Raw genomic sequence first — 21,374 nt, forward strand, 5'->3', positions numbered from 1 at the left:
CACATTGGAAGAGCAGAGATTGAGATGGGAAGATGGACTCAGCTGCCCCACCTGCACCTGATCTGTCCAGATTGTATGACCAGGAATTGGCAGTCACACAAGTGCTGTGTGTGTTGAGCCACATTCTCCACCAGAGAGCTTTTGGTGAGGAGATGTCTCTCCATGGCCTTGAGGCTTACAAAATGCTTAGTCTGAAAAGTGGTGTTAAAACCATGGTCCACCCACAGGGTGGACAGGTGCTTGTCTCCACAGCAGCTCAAGCCCCTACTGTGGACTGTGAGGTGATTTTGTAAGATGAAAGGGCTGAAAAGGAGCTGACCTTCTCTGTCCTCAGCTCTAGTATGTGTCTCTGCCTTTTTCCAAACATGTCCTGGCCCCACCAGGCCATTTTTGTTCTAGAATTGCAAATCACCTGCCCCACAGAGAAAGCAGTGCCCAAGAGCCTGACAGAGTTGCTCCATGGGCAGCCACAATTCACTGTCAACAAAGAGATGCAGAACAAACCTGTCTTTCAAAGATCAACCTGGTACCAGTGCTTTGTTACCAGCAACCTGGTTTTCAAATCTGATGCCAATAGTCTGGACCAGAACAACATGCTTTAAGAGTCATTTGGAAAAACATCTGACAGAAGGGGTTCAAGGTGGTTGGCCCTGCTGCAGGACTAGATACCCTCCTGACAGCTCAATAACACCACCTTCTTAACTCTCTGTGATTCTAATATGTGACCAAGTCAGAGTGAAACTCTCCAGTCACACAGGCCCTTGTGTTAACAGACTAATAACAACATAGACATTTCTCTCTACCTCTGAAATCTTACTCACACTCACCATGTAACAGAAACTGCCACAAATATATGACAGCAAGCACAACTTCATAATCACCATTCTCCAGGTCAACATGAAAGGCAAAAATGGCTTTCAGGGATGCAGATGTGGGGCATTGGCTGGGCCTCAACTCTCCAGTCAGGAGAGCAAATCAGGGAGCTTTTAATCAACTGGTCCCACATTTCATGGGGATATGCTGCCTGCCAGCACACCAGCCCCATCTTTTGGGATGACTGAAGCAAGGAAAATGCACCAGGAAGAGTCAGAAGAGAACAGCACAGTCCCAGGCCAGCCAGGATGCCTTGTGGCACCTCCCCCAGTTCTGCTCTCTTTGTCTCTGCTGTGCCCAGCAGCTGGCTGGCTGAGTAGCCATCCCTCTCCTGTGGGCCAGCGCCACATGTCTAAGTTGGAATATTATTCTCCAGTTCTAGGAAATTGGATTACGGGTCAGAGAATACCGACTGTTATTTACCTTTGATTAAAACCAGCCCTCCTCCCTCCCGGGCTGGAGAGGCCAGTGTTGCTGTTATTTACTCTGCTGCCAAATCTGGAGTTCAATCCCTGCCCTGCGGCACTCAATAAAAGCCAACGTGGAGGGGGGGGTGTATGGCAGGCAAGCAGGCAGGGCTGTGTGGGTGGAAGGGGAGTGATTATCCAGACCACTAAGTCCAGTTTGTTTCTTTTGCAGTCAGGCTCTGGCTCAGTGAGGACAGGGCTGCTGGAGGTGCCTCCCCCTGTGGCTCACAGTGCTGATAGGGATCCAGCCAGGGTGATCCCAAGCAATCCCTGTTGGCACCCATGCCGGTCTCTAGATCTCTCCCCTACCACATCTCTGCTTTCACACAGCTCTCCTTTTTCTTTACCTCCTTTTCTATCTCTCTCACCTCAGCCTCCACCGTCCCCCTCCTCTCGCCCCCAATGACCTCCCTGCTTCCCCTTTCTGCCTTTTCCTCTCTTACACACCCCCTTCTCCCACCCTCTCCCCCGACCTCTGTTTCTCATTCCCCTCATTCTCCTCCTTCCCTCTCTCCCCACCCTCCAAGCCGCTATTCCAGGACAATAGAGCAGATGGCAGGCTGTTTGTTTTATATGTCCCTTTGGAAAATCAGCTCAGCTGTTGAATCTGCGACTTTTGCTAAAAACAGACACCGTCCAACACTAGCTGAATGCTGGGGGAAAGGGAGGGGTTTTGGAGGGGCTCTGCTCTCCCTACCAGCTGCACTGAAACTTTGCCTGCACCCCACACCATGCCTTTGGGAAACAGGCCTGTCCGAGAGCCTGGAGAAGAGTGTCCTCCCCTGCACACTAGAAGAAACACCAGCACAAGCAGAGAGAGCTTGGCCAGCTTCTGCAGTCAACCTCGTTCCAGCCAAAGCTGATGGTAATGTGGGAAAGGTGAAGCATTGAGGAATGGGCAGAGTCTTTTCAGCACATCCATCTTGCCCATTGACCTGGTCTGCTGCTTCTTTAAGCATTCACAAAAGCCAAGTTACGTGCGGTCTCCCCAGGCACAGAGTTGATGCTCTTTCCAAGCCCCACATCTTCTCTTGTGCTACTGGGGTAGCCATGAGTGAGAAGCCACAGGCCAGTGTTGAGTGTGTGGGTAGTGGAAGACAGTCCTTGCCTTTTTCTTTCTTTTCTCCTCCTTTTGTTAAACCCCTAAGCCCCAAGGTACTGGCCCTCAGGCCAGCATTTATCAGTTGCCAACACAGCCATGAAGATGTAGATTTTGTTTTGGTTCTTCCTCTTGCCCAAACCACTTTCTTCATCACTCACCTTTGTTGCTTCATGGTATTTCTGGGTGGAGAGGGATCTTTGCTCCTGAACTCTGGCCCTCCTTGTCCCAAAGACCATCTTGTTTCCCCTGCTTAGATGTGAAATACTGTCTCATCAATCCTGTAAGCCCTCCCCTCCTTCCCCACCCTGTCTCTGCTTGTAAGTGCTTCAGGGTAGGCACCGTTTTTCTCTCTGTCCAGCACCAAGTACAAGCTGGCCTTGGCTCACAAGCAGGGCTGCTGGATTCTCTGCCAGTGAAAATGCTGGGTATTTCATGGCATGTCCTCCACCTGATACACTGTGGCCAAAGGCACTAGCTGCAGATTCTCTCTGTGCCCAATTCTGGGAGTTGGATGGGGAAAGCAGGGCTTCAGAATAGCAGCATCTCTCCCCATCCAATTGCCCTGTTTAGTTGCACTTCTTTTTCCTACATCACTAAAATCAACACTGTCTTCTCAAGCAGCAGCAGAAGGGTCAGGGCCAGCAAATCCATGTACAAAGCACTCACTTTAATTTGTTCTCAAAGTTCACTATGAATCAGATGCAGTTCCCAGCAAAACCAAGGGAGGCTTGACTGAGGTATAGTCAGATGTAACATCTGAAGAGGCTCCTTAGCCTTACAAAATCCTGGAAGGCAATTTAAACATGAGAGATAGGCAAGGAGCCCTTTCTTGGGGTCTGTAATTAATTACATACAGTTCAAACAGGGAGAGAGCCGAGTTCCCAGCTTTCTTGGAGTCCAAGCTAGATCAAACAGGGAGTGACAAAAATCTCAGGCTGTCAAGGAACAGCCTTAAAGAGACAATGCCAGCTGAGCAACAACAGCCCAGCCCTGCCCTCCTTTAACCCCAGGTAATTGGGCAGAAAGTCCAGAGGAAAAATTCCTGCTTCAGCTGGTGAAAACAGACACAGTTATTTGTACCTTTGTGATGCTGCTCTTCCTGGTCTTGCTTATGTCTATAGTGACTCTTGCATCCTCTTCAGTAGAGTCATAAACAGAGCAGTATTTGGGACAGAAGAAAGTCCCAGTTAGTATGAGATCCCATCTCTAGCACCAGCTGCTAGCCAGTGCCTCAAGGAAGAACATAAGGATGGCCCATGCTTCTCTGTGCCCATGCAGTCACCAAATGGAGCAGTCACCCAGCTTCCTTCACCTTTGCATCCACCCCAGAAGTGTGCTCAGATGTGTGGAGCCCTGGTGGCCTGTGGTGCAAAAGGGCAAGCCATCTGTTTTGTAGGGTTTTTCAGGGATTGAAGACAAAAGAAATTAAATAGAAAACTGAAAAGAGCTGGGCTGTCTGAAGAGCCTTCATTGTAAGCAAGGGCAGAGGAAATATTGAAATTAAGAGGCCAAATCTGCTGAAAAGAATTGAGTATAACTGTCAGAGTAGAAGACATCAACTTATCTACCTGAAGTGTTATTTAAAAAAAAAAAAAAAAAAAAAAGAAAAAGAAGAAGTTCGGGGCCAACCAACATGATCTCACCTCTTCCAAGGTGAACTCTGACTCACAGGCAGGCTGGGATCCTCTCTGGCACTGGTGGGCTACAACTGTCCTGATCACAAAAACATCCAGAGCTGGAGGTCCAGGCAACATCCCCTTTCCCACTATTGCTGGGCAACTCCTACACAGCACTTCAATGCACAACTGAAATTCCCACGTTCTCCTGCAAGGCCCCACTTGGCGGTTTCTTTCCTTCCAATCTCATCTCTTCCTGTTCCTATTTCTCACCTTTTGGCTTGTCTAGTAAACTCTCGTCTTCTGAAGGCTGCATCTTTAGCAAGAGGCCTGAGGAAAGAGCTGAAGACTGCAATCTGGGTACAAGTTGGGTAAATCCCACAGTGGCTTAGAAATCTATTTTTCTTCAGCAGCAGAGCTGTTAAGAGGAGTTGGCACCAGAGACAGAAGCATTGTCTAGCATTGTTATTCTCTCTCCCCTTCAAGTCTTTAGCAACAACTGCAGTTTCCCACCTATTTCAAGTAACTTCTCTTTTCCCCCTAAAGAAAGGATAGTCATTAACATTTTTTTTTGCACTGTCGAATAGGGGTTTCCTTATAAAAATTCTTCACAGCTAAGGGGAAAGTGAAGAAAGGATATTGTTAACATGAAAGCCTCACTTAATACTTTACATTTCAAATACTGTAACTGCTTTTTTTCCCCTCCTTCTCCTTTTTCTAAATCTTCAGTATACAGCTTAAACATCATTAATAGTGTTGGTTGCTATGGTGTTGGGCAGGCGGAGATCTCTGTACTTGAAACCTTGAACTACACTTAATGTTGTACAACAGCAGGGTCATGCCAACACCTTTGACTTTGACCCCATTTTCCCCAGTAAAATATAAAGACCACATCTCCATCCCTTTTAATTCTTGGGAGGTTTTTTTCCTGCGATGAGAAAAGGGAGCATGAGATTGAGAAAGGGAGAAAGAGGTATAAAAAAAGAGAAAGAAAGAAAAAAAAAACCACAATTTAATAGACCCAGTGGAACCTTTCCAAAAACTTTAACTGTCATATCAGAAAATCATGAAGGAGAATAAAAAAAGACAGTCCCCTGAAAAGTTTCACGTGAGATTGTTTCTCATTTTCCCAAGCAGCTAAACATTTTAATAAACTAGGAAAATGAGACTGTAAAATCACAACATCTGACAGCAAGCCCCAGGGGCAGGAACTATTCCTGAAACTAATTTTAACTCAGGTTTTAATGTTGATCAGATTTCATGTGGTGAATGTTCCCTTAAGCTGTCTCTCTGTTCTTAGAGAAAACCTGGTTTCTTTTGTCGACTTCGAGAAGCTATTTTCTTTCTAGCGCATTGTCGTCACAGGCATAACAGGACTTTTCTGTCATTCGTTTCTCTACAGCCCAAGAGATGCCCTGCCCTAGACATCTCATCTGTTCTCGGTTTCCTTATGAGACAAGACATTTTCCACAGAAGTGGCACCTAACCGCTTCAGCAACAAAGTCCAGATTTAAACTGGTCCCCATGCACCCACTCAAAGACTCTACCCATTTAACATCTGATTTTCAGCCATGCAAAAGGCACCAGGTCAATTCAGACCAGCTGACGCCATGATCCAAAGTGGGCTTCCAGTTCCTCTGTTTTGCTTTTCCCCAGGGAAGTAAAGCTGCTGTACCAGTTTCTTCTCTTTCTCTGGGCACATGAATCGCATTTTGGTTTTACTGTCACCAGGACATCTACAGATAGGACTGGTTTTTAACTCGAAGTCTTGATGAACAACAGCTGAAAGTTTGAATGGGGAAAAAAGATATCCTGGAAGTGTAGATTTCTCTTGAAGACTCTGATTTCTTCTCACAGAAGCATTTTTCATCTTATGGTTGAGTTCAAACCAAACCATTTGCCCTGTGGGGCAGGACTTCTTTATGCTGCACCTGTCTTCCAACAGTTGGGTGTCTCTGTTTTGAGCCACATGGTTCCTAGGGTTGCATAGCTGTGTGCTTTGCATGACTCAGGGAATGGTCACCAGCATCAGCTAGCCCCTGTCCCTGCTCCAGATGAATTTCCAGTTCAAAGGCATGTTGTGCAAGAGAAGAAAGCAGGGGTCTCTGCTGCTTCACAAGCTGGTTAAATGCCGGTTAAGAATGACCAGGCTGAAAAACAGCTCAAAGGGCTCCTGCTTTCTGCTTCTCCAGAAATTAAAGTGCTCATTCATTTCTAGATCCCCCATTGCAGAGCTGGAAGGTCTTTCTGACACCTTTCCTTTAAACCTCATGTGTGCTGTGCAGGAGATGCTGGTGCTTGGGGAGTGGGAGGAGGTGACAGGGTGGCCAGTTTTCAAAACGGTAGAGGCACAGTGATAGTTGTCTTGGTTCTTCCAGCCCACCAGCAGCAGGCTTAGTCACATCAGCAGCATCAAAGCTGAGCAGCTCTTCAGAGAAAGGGCATCTGTCCTTTCATCTGGAGATTACAGCAATCTTTCACAGATCCCAGCAGTGTGTTTTGAAACACTCTTTAAAGAGAAATACCTGTTTGTGGCACCAACTGCCATTTAAAACAGTCTCTTTGCCTTGCAGCTTTCCCTTCAACGCTCTCCCCCAGTCATTCGACCATGTGTACAAGGACAAAATGGTGCCAAAGTTCATTCCCCAGCAAGCAGAATTGCCCAGGTTTCATGCCAGGCTCTGTGCTGAGAAAAGAACTCTCCACAAATATGCCAGAAAGCTTGTAACTTATTTGGGCCTGCTCCTTCCCCACGTTGCACTCAGCAGGAACAGCAGGAAGGCAGAAAGCTGCTCTTAGCATCTGGAGGAAAGAAACACAGAGATAAAAAGCTCTTTGCCTTGCTGTTTCCATTCCTTCATGACTTAATTTTTTTTGGTCAGGGCACAGAGAAGATTATAAAGCTGTAACCTCTAATCCGCTCCTGAGCACTCCTTCTCCATCTCTTCCTTTCTCCTTTCTTTCAGCCAGTTCTAATCTCCTTTATGTCTCCTTTCACACAGGTAGGAGTTGTAGTCTAATCTCAGATGACAGGTTGGTAATTAGAGCAAGAGATTATCCTGACCCCATATCAAGAAGGTAAAAAGAAAGGAAAAATGCAGTGCCATACAAGATCAAGCCTTCAACGTTCAGTACAGGAAACATCCTCATCTCAGACTCTGTCTCCCCCACACCCTCTCCTTTGTCCTGGCAGAGGGGGGAATTCCTGATCCTTTGTAATTCCTGCCCATCTCCCCTCTGCTGAGCAAGGACTGCTGTGCTTTTCCAGCACTCATTCAGCACAGAAATGATCACATTTTCCATTTCTATAGACCTTGACTAAGCAGAGACTCAGCCAAGGGCCTGTGGCTGGGAAGAGTGGGCGGTGGGGAAAGCACAGGCAGGTATGGAGGAGGAGGGGCTGCTCGGAGAAGGTGGAGCCATGGCACACTATCAAACATCCTCGGTTGGGCACTGGGTTACCCATACCCAGGGCCTTTCTAGTCCAGCAAGATGAATCCACAGCAAGCAGCAGCAGCAGGTCCCCATCTCTACCCAGATGCCCAGCAGTCACTACCCAGTCCTTGATCTGCTCGGGAAGGCATACTGCTCCCATCCCTTGCACGCATCCCAGCACAGATGGGAAGCCCATCCATGTGTCAAGCCTATGTTATCCATCTTTGGGACAGATCTCATCTTTTGTCCTGTGTCACTGGTATTCAGCGAGGATGAAAAAAGCCATCACACAACCCCAAGACTACCATAGGAAAGGGGAAATTGGGAACAGCGAGCTTCTTCAGTGTCCCACCCCTACATGCACAAGGTAAATGGATGTCACCAGGACCCACTGTTAGTTGAGGCTCAGGCATCACCAGCCAACAGTCTGCAGGCACCAGGAGGTGTCAGGATAGAGATGGCAGTGGAGTGATCGAAACCTGCTGGGGAGAGAGCAAAGGAAGGTCAGGTGACAGTTTTAACACCAGCACACAGCTGGAGAATGGAAGACTTCTCCCTCATGTCCCATCCCACATCAGGTGCCCACCCTGTACTACAGAGCTCCAGGACTGGTTGTTCACCTCAAGATGTCTTTTCTCAGCAAAGCCAAGCAGCCAAGCCTCTCACCAACACCTGAATCCAGCTCTGGCCCATGTAGCCCAAGCCCACAGCTCACCCTGATCACAGGCAGGGAGATGGGCACTGCACCAGTCCCTGCTACATGGTTCTGTTGATGCTCTTTTCATTGCCTAGCTGCTTCCCACCCCTGCTATCTCCAGCCAGGAGCTTCCTAGCCATGCTCTGCAAATAACAACTTCAGATTTGTTCACTCAAAGCAGAGAAAGCAAATCAAAGAACACTTTTGTTTGCAGTCAGCCTGAAGTGAACCTTTTTCTTTTTCCCCTCCAGTTTTCTCAGCAAAACAAAAAATGAAAAAGCAAGCAGAATTTCCTTTCCGGAGTTTAAAAGAACATTTCTGTTCCTGTCCCAGAGGTAAAAGGTTAGCTTGTTCAGTCTCAAAATGTGAAATAAACGGCAATACTTTTGGCTCAGGAATTGTCCAAATAAAATGTTTTGATACTCCTCCTCCCACTTATCCAAAAAGGTTTGCAAAGTTTGTAAGCATTCACAAACACCTTAACGCTGCTGTGCCCCTCACCCAATAAGCCATGTGACTGCAAGGTTTCTGTCCCTCACTCTAGACCTCCTGCACCCCATTTGGCTGCCTCCCCCTCCCAGTCTGAGGGCTTACACGGAGCAACACCCAGAGCACTCATGCCCTGTACCTTGAGGGATCCTCTTGGGGTGAGAAGGGGCCACTGAGTTCAATAACATTGAGCTTGTTCTCAAAGACACCGTAGCTGAGGGTGACCTGCAAAGAGGGGTGGTGAGAAAGGAGCAGGGAGGATGAGGTGAGTTCAGGAGCAAGGAACTTGCTTTGGGTGACAGAAGCTCCCATTCTGGTTCCTTCTCTGCTGGCTTGGCCTCTGCCTTCCACGTCTCTCCCACCTTCCTTCCCATGATGGTCCACTGTGCTAGTCCTTGCCTCTCCAGGTGCCCTACACCCCTTGTTATCTCCCCACACAAGGCAGACATGGTGCCATGTCAAAGACCCTTCTCCAAACAATCATCATTTCTTCCTTTTCTTTTGCCACATTCCCCCAGGAATGCCCTCAATCCTCCCATCACTCCTCATACACGTGCTCCCCACCACTGACCCCAGGGGCACTGTCACTGGCATTTGTGCTGCAGGCAACATCTGCACCTTATTTCAAAGAAGCATTTGTCAGGAAAGCCTCCCCCAAAGAGCAGATGATTGATTGAATCCACATCAGTGCCACCAATGGAGCAATGTGTCTGTAAGCTCCCCTCCACTTCTTCCTCACACACCTCCCTCGCGCTCCATTTCCCCTCCTCACCTGCTGTGTGAGCAGAGAGGCAGGGATGAGCTGCAGGTTTTCCAGGTGGGAGTGGAAGAGCGGATTGGGCAGCAGCTGCCCACCAACTTTGCACTCAATGATGTAACCCACGGTGCAGTCGTCTGGTAGGCGGATGAGCTCTGAAGTGCTCAGGAAGTTCCTGCCACTGGAAAAGAGTAGGGTTGCATGGGTTAGGAAAAGGGTAGGGAGGTATACAGGTATCCACTTGGGTGGGAGATATATGAAGGACTTAACTGAAAACCAGAATAAATCTTGGAACTAGGCAAGAAATCCCTGAGTCCCATCTGCGAAGACTTAGGAATGTGTTTGCTCTTTGACCACTCCCAGTCATGATGTCCCACCAGTTGTTGGGTGCTGTCCCTGATACATATCTAGCTCCTCGGTGAGCTGATCCAGAGAGCTGGCAGTCTTTGCTGAGCTACTTTTCCACCTGTTTGCAGAGCTGCACTGAGTCCCTGAGGGGTCAGACAAGCTAGCACAAGAGAAACAGTGGGACCACATAGCCAGGACCAGGAGGAAGAAGAAACAGGACCATCCCATGCAGCTTGAATAAGCCATCCATGGTTCCACTGCAATGTAACACCACACACTTGGCCATCCTTTGATGACAGGCTAAACCCAATTTTAAGGCTTCTGTAACTGGAAGCAACCACACAGCATGAAACACTGTCTACTATAACACCCCTCAGCCAGTTCAAATGTGTTTTAAGCATTTTCACACAGTAGTAGCAGACTTTACGCCAGTTCAGGTGTTATGTATGCATGACACTTCCATTTTACCCTAGATCTTAGATCATCCTCCTGTCTGGGTCTACCATAAAATACATATCATGGGCTTCAGCTAAACCAGGCACCTGGTGTGGATCAGATCTGTCTTTCTGGGTATGCACAGATCTGGTTAAGGCCAGCACAGCCGTTGCCTATCAGTGTATGTGTATATAGCCTGTGATATAACCTAGGACATCATGGAAAACATCTTGTAGGCTGGGCTAACACAAGACCCCAGGATCTACCTCTGGTTCTCCACGCACCAAGCTGAGGAAGTGACAGTGGCCACTGTAAGAAGCTGAAGAGGGTTTGGGCTGGGGGAATGGTAAATTAGCTCAGGAGTGAGGTACAGGAGGTTGGAAAGAGGCAGATTAAGGGGAAAGGAGATAGACAGACAGGGAAAACACTTATGAAAAGAGCCAGAGGAAGCTGAAAGGGATGGGAAGGAGTGTGGGGGAATAACCAACAGCTGAGAGGAGCTGGGGAGAGAGGAGTATGTCATCCTATGATCATGTTTGCTGACATGCCTGCTCTTGCCTCTTTTTAATCCAGTGGCAGACCCACACACTACATCCTTTCTCCAGTCCCACACGCTTGCAGATTTGTAGCATGCAGCACTCTGCACCCTTGCAAACATCCTTGCAAACACCACATACACAAATCCATATCTGACACTGCCAGGAATTAATGTGCGGTGGTGTTCCTCATCCCCAAAGGCTCCCATACTCACCAGCTGCACAGCTCACCTGGCCCACGGCACCATCTTGCTTGCCAGCTTGCGGCTGATGCAGAATCCAGCCCCTCCCGTGGCAAACCAGAAGTGCACAGATTTCTGGAGACAAACAGCAGAGAAAATCAATGGCAGAGGCTCAGACAATACCATACTCCCTGAGACGGGAATGCTGGAAACCCAGCTTTGATGCCAGGATAAACACAACCCTATTGTCACCCCAGACCCCTGACTGCTGCCCAGAAGAAGGACTTGCCAGCAGTACAGCATAGATTTTGACTTCCTCATATTTGGAACAGCCAAGTTCCTGCTGGCAACAGCAGGTGGGCTGTCCAAGGCAGGCTTATCTCCTGGCAGACAGGTACCTAAAGGCACAGCAGCAATGTGGGACCCTTCCCCTAGGTAGATTGGATTGAGTCAACACCTACAACCACGTTCAAACAAGACTGGTGAGTTTTCAGCTGTTGCCTGTTGCTCTTGGGACCTGTTTCTCCTTGGGGTACATCTACAGCCAATGAGCTAGAGCCCTAAAAACAACCCATTGGCCCCCACAGCACCACCACGGGATGTACCGTCTGGTTGTTTGGCAGTATTTCGGAGGCCCAGATGGGTCGGTTCAGGCTGGGTTTCCCCAGGTAAATGTCCCATGTTGCAGAGTAGGAAGACAAGAGCTTCAGGAGGGCCCGAGGGTTCAGGTAGTTGTCATCATCCAAATGGCAAAACCAGCTGGGGGGAGATGGGAACAAAGACACAAGAGGTTTTCAGTAAGGAGGGTGCCTCTTACTCTTAGCAGTCCTGCCATGGCAGCCCTGTCTCACCTCCGGCCGCTGGCCAGGAAGGCATCAAACTCGGCGGCCATCTTGCAGGAGAGGGCTAGGTGACTGTGCTCAGCAGAGCAGCTGGTGAAGATCGCATGGTCGCCTGCCGGGAGAGAGAAAGCTGTGGCTCAGGGCCGTCCCACTTCGCACAGTTACGGGGAGGACCTCTGAGTGGGAGGCAAGGGGTTTGTTCACAGCCAACCTCCTCGCAGCCCCCTGAACAAGCATCTGAGCCTGCAGTGATGTGGGCTCCATCCTTCCCCCTACCAGGAGATCAAACCTGGAGAAAGCCAATCATCTTGGCCAAGACTAGGACACGTGCCAACTGCGCTTCCACACTGCCCACTGCCAGCCAGGGCATGGGGGCTGAAGGGCTCTCCCATGGGCTGCTTCCACCCACGGATGCTTTAAGGCAACCTGCCTCCAGTTGGCTGCATGCCCCAGAGTAAGCCAACTAGACCAAATCATCACCGCTGCAGCTTGGGGTCCTCCCACGGACATGGCAAGGGGTGTGCTTCAAGAGGCAGCGCTGGTGTAGGAAAGCCAGCCTTCACGCTGGACCCCCTCCCAAGGCCACGGCAGCTCAGAGGCTGAAGGTGGAAGGATGTGGTGTTATAGGACAGGTCGTTACCCATTCTCCTTTTCAGGGCATCGTCTTCTTCATCGGTGAAGACGTAGGTCTGGGGAAACAAGGAAAGGTTACTCTCAGGGCTGGAGCTGGTGCTGCTCCTGACCACCCACCCCCTTCTCCCCACAGCTGGACACGCTCGCGATGGTCACCCCTCTCCATCCTCTGCTGCCATGTTCCCTTCCCAGTCAGCAGTTGAGCAGAGGGATGGCCACACTCTCCCTTCCTGCATGGAACAATTGTCAGTGCTTGTATAACTTCATTTCCCCCCATCCCTGCCACCTTGGGAACAGGGAGAAGGGGACCTGTGACGCCAAGGGACGGGGTGAGGGAGCCCTGGCTTAGGTGTCGGTGGTAGAAAAACAAAAGCACCTTGATTGAATGATGTTCAGGTTAAAAGGAGAACATCTGTTTCTGTGTTAAGTGTGCACAGCCCCCTGCCGTTTCCCGCCTCATCCTCTTCTTCCACCCCCAGGCCTCTCTAATCCCCCTTTCTACTATTATGTGGCATATCTCCCCCTCTTCAGGGCCAGGCAGGGATCAGGGCTGGTGAAGAAAAGCTTTCCTCAGGCAGAAAATGAGCTTTCATAAAATCAAAAAGGAGTCACGAGCCGTAAACAGTCTCTCTACCAGCTGCCCACAGGGTGGTTAAACACAGCACCTGGGCAGGAACAAAGGGGATGAGGCAGGCAGATGACAGCTCCAGGAGCCATCATTGCTCCCAAAGACTCTGGCAAGGAGACAAGAGTGTCTATGTCTCCCCACACCCACCCAGCATTTGGGAGATACGGCACCATCAGGAGAATGTGGCAAGAGAAATGTTCTGCACATGAAAAGAAGATAATGAAGGACCCTCAGAGACCACCTGGCTTGAGCAGAGACAGCAGGATGGGTTCATGATCTCAAATGTACATGCTACAGCAACTTGGTGAATTACCCTCCAGCAGCTGAGCTGCAGCAATGGGCCATGCACACATTCCCACCTGCCTCCCTGGTAAAGTCTCTTAGTTAAAACCACTTTCAAGGTGATCATGGGACAAGAAGCAATTAGCTAAATCCCAGGTAAAGTCCTGGCTCTGGGTCAGGAGACCATATCACAACCTTCAGGCAAGACAGGGCTTGTCAGTGGCACACGATTTCCCTCGCCAGCAAGTCAGAGCCAGAAATTTCCACTATGAGCAATATTTCATCTTAAGAAAAAAAATTCTGAAACTGTTGAAACTTTCTGACATTTTCAAAAAAACCACAAACGTTGTTGCTGGAAATGGCTTGCTTACAGATATAAAACCGACTAGAAATCATGTGTCTAATAAACATCATATCTGATTGACTTAAAATAGGAATCTGCATCTTTTCCCAGATCTTCCACCTGTGAAATATTCCGAGGTTCCCACTTTCCTCCTGATGCATGGTGGGAAATGTGTTTTGCAGACACCCAACATGTTTGTGCAGGAACCCAAGGATGAAGGAACATGTCCAAAATAACTGGAAAAAGGGGGCTATGAGTGTGGGGACTAGGCATATCTGATTTCTCTGGCTCTCCCAAACTCTGATCTCTATGGCACACCTGGCTACAGTACTCCAGAGATGCTGGAGTACGTGCCCTGGCTCTGTCCTGAAGGAGATCGCAACAGCACAGGCAGCTGCCTGCATCCTCGTGTCTCCATCCCTTACACCCCTGAGAGTGGGTAACCTGGAACAGCAGCTGCGGTCGGCATCCAAGCGACCACTGCCATGTGTCCCTCAGCAAAGTCACATACGATGGCTGGGATGGGAAAGAGCGAGAAGGACCCCGGCTAAAAACCTGCCTGGAGATCATTTGGCCCAGTTATGCAGGTCTTTCTCAAGGAGACATCAGACACTGTTGTCCATACTAATGGAGAGATTCAGAAAGTCTCTCTGGCCATGCCAGATCTATTCTCCCTGTTGGGGACATGCGAGCAGAGGAACACCTGGTGTCACTCGTGCCCCTGCAGGCAAATGGGGTAGACAGAAGCAGCCTCCCCATCATATCCACCCTCCTGTTCTCCACCAGAACATCTATGGGGCAGGATCTCCCATCGTGGTGCCTCAGTGCACTGAAACTGAGCCAGGATGGCTATCAATGCTACTCCGGGGCCTGAGGAGGGATGCAGCATGGAAAGCATCCCTCCATTCTGGAGTGGAGAAGATGGCTGGGTGGGAAAGGATGTCTGCTGGATGGCAGTGAAAGAAGTGATGTGGAGCCACTGGTGTCAAACGGTTTTGCCTGGCGTCTCTCTGTGAACATAAAAGCCCATGCAATGGATAAACACTAGACTTTGAAACCTCCTCACCCCAAATCGAGAAAATAGTCTAGCAAGGAAAAACTAGGAAAAGGGAATAAAGACATGGAATCTGACAATCCAGGGCCACATTCATCTCACAGGCTCTCAGTGTATCCCTTCTCCAGGAAGAGATCCCCTCCAAAATGCAAACAGCTCAGCAGGGTTATGGTTGTTTCCTGCCCAGAGAACACATTCAGAATCTACAGCGTGTTCACAACATTGAAAATGTGAAAGTCAGTTCAGGATGGGTTTCATTTCAATCAGTTGGGTGTCTGGGGGGTTTCTGAAAGGAGGGGAGGTGCCAGAATCAGTTTACTTTACCAAACAAAATGCGATTTCAGACCAGAACTAGACTTACCTACATCAGAACTACTGGGGCCAAGAATGTATGCCACCCCAAGATGCTGCCCAGCCTAAACAATCATCAAAACTGACACTTCTGTTTAGACTGAACCTTTTCTGAGGAAAAGGCCTTTCACTGAAATGACTTCCATATCAAGCTCCAGTGGAAAGTTTGCTGTGGATCAGTTCTCAAGAGGCAGAGCATGGTCCAGCAAAGAGTGCCCATCTCGCACTTCCCCCTCCCCACCTCCCACCAACTGCATATCTTTTCTTCTGTTTAAACAGTGCAGTTTCAGGGAAAATGTCTCTCTCTCTTATTGTCTACCCTGACAGAGTCCAACATAGAGGACTTTTAATTTGGCTCCCATGCAGTCCATCCTAGCCATAAAAACCACAGCTGTTCCTGCCTCCTGTTACAGTCACCTAAGCCTGACCTGGGAGGTCTGGGTTGCTTCCTCCGGGAGGACATCATGCAGGTAATCAGCTCTGAAATCAGGCTTGGCATCAGCAGCACAGCCAGCTACTAAAATTTCACCACTGGCCACCTGCAGAGGAGGACCCACCAAATCGGTCTCCAGCCATGAGTAAGTGCAAGACAGCAAGATGGTGGGTCAGGCCTAGGAGGAGGCAGTCTCTGCACATCAGCACTTCGTAGACCAGGATATCTCCAATACTGGCTCTTAAAGCCTATGCCTCTCCATAAAGATGCAATAATAGGAGGTCTGGTGCCCTATCCCTGGCTCCACAACAATTAAATGTCCTTTGCAAATTGAGAGCTCTCATTTTAGCTAAGCAAGATTTCTATATTGTCAATTTGTCAAATCTCCAGAAAACCCCTCCAGCAGCAGTATATTTAAAAAAAATTTAAAAAGGCTTTTGATTTTCATGTACTTCTCTTTACCTCCCTCCCTGCCCCCACTCCCCTGCCTCCAAGGCCATTTAGTAAAAAAGCAGAAGAAAAACATGGAAAACTGAGGAGGGGGGGGAGGAAAACACTGAGCTTGCAAGAGAAATTGATAACAATGAAAAAACACTGTTTAAAAGTGACAGACACTCCCACTCTGCCCTTCCTTCCTATTCCCCTGCTCAGTCTGTGAAGCCTTCCTAGAGGCTGGCAGCAGTATGGAAAATTCAACACCTCTTCCCAGGTTTGGACATTGTTTGCCTGACAAACAGAGAGGGTCAGATGAATCTGGGGAGCTAGTATCTAGTTTCTGTCATCAGCAGAATGGCCAGGCACCTCTTCCTCTTTGTCAAATGCACAAGGAGGGAAAGGTGAGCTGCTCCTTAAAAAGCCACTCCAAAAGCCCCAGTTGCAATATCTTAATGTCACTGCAGCCACGCAGTTGGGTTTGGTTTCTCCAAAAAAGCTGCTGTGCTGAGGTCAGGCAGAGAGAAGTGCATCTGGAGGAGGAAGCAGGGCATCTCAGATGCTGAGAGGGACACACAGACAGGAGAGGAAGTGTGCTCAAAATAGGACACAGTTTCCTGTGACGACCGCAGCAGACCAGACAGTTGCAGCACCATGAAGTGGAAAACCACCCTTACCCAGAAAACCCTGCATTGCTTCAAGCGCTCTCCTACCCAATACCTCCACCCCCGTCCCCCTTCCTTGCTGAGGCCTGAAGTGCCTATCACACACAGGCAGAGGCAAAAAAAACACCCTTTGGGGGCAGCCACAGGATTTCTTCTTTCTTGAGGAGCAGCTTAAGAGGAAGGGAGAAAAGTACCCAGGCTCTGGGGATTACTTCTGCCCACCAGTAAGCCAGTCTGCACAGCACCACCAACGTGGTGCCCCACATCAGTTCCTCTAACAGGAAGGAAACTCTCCAAACTCTGCTTTAGCAAAGGGTGGAAACATCAGACCCCCAGTTAAAAAAAATATTTTAAAAATCAAATATTCACCCACATCCCTTCAAGATCATGCACGTGAGGGGATCTGCCCAAGGAAGCAAGGCATGGATTGTGCTGATGTGCTGGGGAGTGAACAGGACCACACTCTTCCTGCACACCAGGGGGTCCTCCAGGTCCTCCTGCCTCGCTCTCCTGCCCACTGCACCACACCGTCCCGGAGCAAAGGGTACCCAGGTGCAATGTGGCCATCCTGATGGAGGGCCAGGGGGAGCCACTCAGCTCAAAACCTAGCAAAATTATGGGCATGAGGAGGTAGAAAACCACCATTTCATACAGATACAGGATGGTCTGTGCTCTCAGTCTGATGTGGCCCAGGCAGTCTGCAGCCCTTGGTGTTACAGGTTAATAAAAGGAAATTAAATCCCTTAAACCTCAAGCTGAAAGAGTCAGGCTTAGGTTAGAGGCAGGTGATGCCTGCTAAGAGCACTCATACTCCCAGTCTTCATGGGAAGAGCCCACACAAGCTCTTCATCCTCTCTGCCAGCTTTTCCCATGAAGCAGCTACAGCTGAAACATTTTGCTGGGTAGCATCCCCCTTTCCACGTGAACAGAAGTTGAGAATTAGGGAAAACAAGGCAAAGTACTGGGTGGGACTGCAGTGCTCAGCTTCCCCTTCCTTTGGCCTTTATCCCCCCCAATGTCACCCCGTCCCTGCCCCATTACCAAACACCCCCTCTCTAGTCTGAATCCACACACTCACCTGCTCTCTGGCCCGGGATATCCATGTGTCCAGGAGCAGCTCCATCCTGCTCTGGTGAAATCTCTTGGTTGTCTTCACAGCTATGAAAATGTCCCCAAGCGTCAGGCTTCCCTCAGTCCTGTAACCCTCTGGAGAATGGACTTGCAGGTCCTTCTGCCCCCTGCCACCACCTCCCTCTGGGCTCACTTTGCTCCATTGCTCTGGCTTCTCTGAACTCCCCTCCCTGAGCCCTGGGTATCGAGCTGTTTCTTGAGCCCCACGGTGCCGCACGGAGAGGAGAGCCACGCTGACAATGAAGACTGCAGCTCCAGAGAGACCATGGATGAGCCGACGGCCCATGGCTCCCAAATTGTTCCCACCACAGCCAGTATCCTACTGAACAAGGACAACCTCTGCCTGTACTTCCAAGTGAAGCTGTCCACCCTTCTCAAAGCTTCCAAAGGGGTAGGACCAGATGAGAGCGAGGTCTGAATAGGATGTGGCCAAGGAATAGGGTGGGTGAAGACCAGAAAGCCGAAGAGACAGCAGCCCCGAAGGATACTGGTGAAGCCGGGGAAATTTCCACAGACTAAGAGGGCTCGATGACCCAGCAAGGCAGGTACACGTGATGGGAAAATACTTTGAGACGACTGGCAGGTGGCTGGCACAGCCTGCCAGGAGAAAAGTGAGCATCCCCACTCCCAGCAGAGAGGCCGAGGGTCCCAGGCTGGGGATCGAGGGGGCGGCAAAGGAGATCAGAGCCATCGGAGGGCAGTCTGGACTGAAGGCAGCAGTTCCCCACAAGACACCTGCCTGCACATCCAAGCCAGAGGCTGCGGGGTGGAGACGAGCCGCGGGCGCAGGGCTCCAGGGAAGGGGCCGGGCGCCATGCGTGTGGCGGGACAGTCTCTCCACCTGCTCCCTCCGGTGCAGCCCGCTCTTGCTCCCTGTCAGCCCCGGCCTCGGCCCCGGTCCCGCCTCCGGCCATGGGGCGGGGCGGCAGCCCCGGGGAGGAAGAGGAAGGAGGATGGAGGATGGAGAGGAAGCGGCCCTGGGTCTGACAGTGGGCTTGCCTCGCCAGGGCATCGCCAGGCTGGGACGCCTCCGAGGTGACAAACAGCTGATCTGGGAGGACAAACCTGTTGCTGGACGGTTTACCCCGCTCCTCTGTGACAGTCCAGCCTGATCTCTGCAGCCCTGCGCTCTTGTGGGAGGAGGAGAAGGTGGCATGGATGTGGGCTATGGTGAAGTTAAGGTGCAGGGTCCTGTATTGTTCTTGGGAAGAACGATGTTTCTCCAGGAACTGCCCCAGACCTTTTCTGTGGGTACTGCTCTGCATTTCTGCCCCTGTCCTTTAACCCCACCCTGCCTCCCCAAAGCAGGACTGTGTGTCCCCTGCTGCCCCCCGCATATGCCCCAGAGTCTCAAACTAGGGTATGACGCCCACTTCTGACACCCATCTCCCCAAACCATGACCCAGACCCTCTCTACTCTTGAAGGGCCCTTTCCTGCCTCCAGCCATGCACCCCCCGCACCCCATCTCGCATCCCCAGTGGGGATGCCCAAGGGCAGTCTACTGCCCATGTGGCTGCAGAGCCAGTGACACCCACAGGAACAGGTACACTAACACCAGAGAGTGCAAGGAAGGGCCTGTCACCTTCCTTTCAATGTCTGTGGCTCAGCATCACCGCTGAGTTTATAACCCACCCAGGTCCTTGCCCTCTGCAGCAGGGCTGAGCTCAGCAACTTGTCCCTCGTGGCTCTTGTGCTGTCCAAAACAATGTTTCCTTTTCCACTTCCCAGGGCAAGGAAGGGGGGGGTGTCCCTCTCCCTCCCAGTCCCACAGGCACAGCTGCAAAATGGCACCTCCAGCTTCTTCCCCTCCACCACCACCCACCTTTGGGCATGGCCTGTGTCACGCAGCCCTCCGGCTGCCAACAAGGCTGACGAGGCCAGGGGGGCAGTCTGGGGCCATGACACAGAACATGCTGAGCATATGAGCAAGTCCAGCATGGAGAAGGGTCTCCCCAGGAACAGGGAAATCAGAGACCCTCAAAAGGCATGACAGCCCCTCTCAAGACAAAGACCGCCACAGATAGGAAATTTGGGTTCAGCACCACAGAATGGTGCACACTGTTGTGGGTTCAGCTGGATATGGGGTAGATGACCATGAAGGTGCCCTTCACGCTACCACCACTTTACAGAGCAGCTGGGGCGTACAGAGAGGTAACCGGCCCAGGAGGGGGATGATACCTGCACCCCCACCCCAGCCTCCCTGTGCAGCGAGCATGGGGACAGCAGGATGGCAGTGCTCTACATAAGCTGCTGAAATCAGAGCACCTCCTCAGGGAGCTGCAAGCTGTGGGCATTCAATCTCAGCATACCAAAAAAATAAAAAGTAATAAGATGAGGACCCAGGGGAAATGTGCGGGCGAACATGGCTCCATGTGGCATAGGGCCCCCCTGTGCATATGCCAGATGGGGGGACCTTAGAAAAGGGGGACAGGGCAAGGATCAGGGTCCCTCTGTTCCACACTCTCACCATGTGTCCAGACACAAACACTTTCCAGGCACACAGGGAAGACGTCCCTGCAGGGCTAAAACCCTGTGTGCTTGGTTTCCCCAGGCCTCGAACACACACTTTCATCCCTGCCCTGTCCCTGGCTACAACTTTTTTCTTTTATAAGGAAGAAACCACTGAATCCACTTTTCCCCCCTCCTCCCATGTATTTCTCCAAGTCTCCAGGACTTCTAGCCTTCCCCTGAAGCAAACACATCTCCAGAGCATCTCCCATATCCCTTTGGAGAGTTCCTGCAGGTTTTATTTTTAGATTGCTTTGAGTAACAATGTTTTCTTACACTGATTTGGGGCAGGGGGGGAGTCATTGACCTTCAGGCCTTACATTATTGCAGGGTTGTGAAGCTGGTGTGACTGACCCACTGCCTCTGTGCTAAATGCTGGGATTGCTCCTATGGCTAGCCACTGCTCCTGAGCCAGAAATTAACCTCTCCGAGTGCTTCAGCCACATGCCAGCAGTCCCAGGCAGCTGTAAAGGAAGCTTCCATGACTCCCAGGCATCCTGCAGCAGCTCCCAGCCCTGGCCTAGGAGATCATCTGGGATGGAAAGGGGGACGCAGGCAGAGGATCCTTAGTGATGTCCCCAGAAAGACATACAAATACGACTCAAAGCCACCTTGTACAAAGTATGGTGCTGTAGAACAGGTCAGACCCAACTATGTACAAATCAGAACACGCTTGATGCTAGAGGTGAGCACAGCCTGCTTCTTGTGCTGTGAGACACCTCTTTCTTCTCGGTGCCAGGGATGGGGGGCCATTCGGTGCCCAATCCTGTCCTGGGGTGGGGCTGGCTGACCCATCTCTGTGGGGGTTGCATGGGACAGAGACCCCATACTGCTGACACTCTGCTGGGGCAGGGGGTCTGCATGGAAAGGGCTGGTGACTTCCCAGAGCGACACACAAGCTGTCTTGTCGATCCTGTCCCTGGAGGGAGTAATCTTGCTCTTGGTGACTCGTAACAGGGGCTTGCACAAGGCTGTTACAGCTGATAATTGGTGTCCAGGGCTGCTAATTGCATTCTGCTGGGTTACCTAATCCATGACTCATTCCTCGGAGCAGGCAGCCACCCCCTCAGAGGTACAAAGAAGGTGGGCTGTGGAATGCAGGGCAGCAGGGAGGTCATTTATGTTTGCCTTGGA

General features: G+C 50.5%; 1 protein-coding gene across 6 annotated transcripts; it reads right to left on the minus strand.

Moving 5' to 3' along the window:
• Positions 1–3,094: 3,094 nt before the first annotated feature.
• MFNG (MFNG O-fucosylpeptide 3-beta-N-acetylglucosaminyltransferase) lies at positions 3,095–18,628 on the minus strand. 6 transcript variants are annotated; one of them, XM_074826588.1, is made up of 10 exons: positions 17,679–18,628; positions 12,420–12,468; positions 11,789–11,891; positions 11,543–11,696; positions 10,987–11,072; positions 9,452–9,617; positions 8,819–8,904; positions 7,886–7,975; positions 6,969–7,074; positions 3,095–6,860 (listed from the first exon to the last, which is right to left on the minus strand). In XM_074826588.1, exons 1-8 carry the CDS (start codon positions 18,015–18,017, stop codon positions 7,906–7,908), a joined length of 1,053 nt encoding a protein of 350 aa, XP_074682689.1. In that variant the 5' UTR covers positions 18,018–18,628; the 3' UTR covers positions 3,095–6,860; positions 6,969–7,074; positions 7,886–7,905. The 6 variants fall into 6 exon arrangements, with proteins under 6 accessions (XP_074682689.1, XP_074682687.1, XP_074682690.1 ...); XM_074826586.1 differs by having other exon boundaries at positions 6,969–7,117; positions 17,679–18,627; XM_074826589.1 differs by lacking the exon at positions 6,969–7,074 and having other exon boundaries at positions 7,882–7,975.
• Between the last annotated feature and the right edge of the window lie 2,746 nt (positions 18,629–21,374).

Source organism: Strix aluco, chromosome 5 (assembly GCF_031877795.1).
Source record: "Strix aluco isolate bStrAlu1 chromosome 5, bStrAlu1.hap1, whole genome shotgun sequence".
Lineage (NCBI taxonomy): Eukaryota > Metazoa > Chordata > Aves > Strigiformes > Strigidae > Strix > Strix aluco.

Excerpts from the sequence above, each read along its gene's own strand:
- MFNG (XM_074826588.1), bottom strand. The coding sequence starts at position 18,017 with ATGGGCCGTCGGCTCATCCATGGTCTCTCTGGAGCTGCAGTCTTCATT. Across the intron at positions 11,073-11,542 it reads TACTGCCAAACAACCAGACG|AAATCTGTGCACTTCTGGTT; the intron begins GTACATCCCGTG and ends GTTTGTCTCCAG. Across the intron at positions 8,905-9,451 it reads CCTCTCTGCTCACACAGCAG|GTCACCCTCAGCTACGGTGT; the intron begins GTGAGGAGGGGA and ends CCCTCTTTGCAG.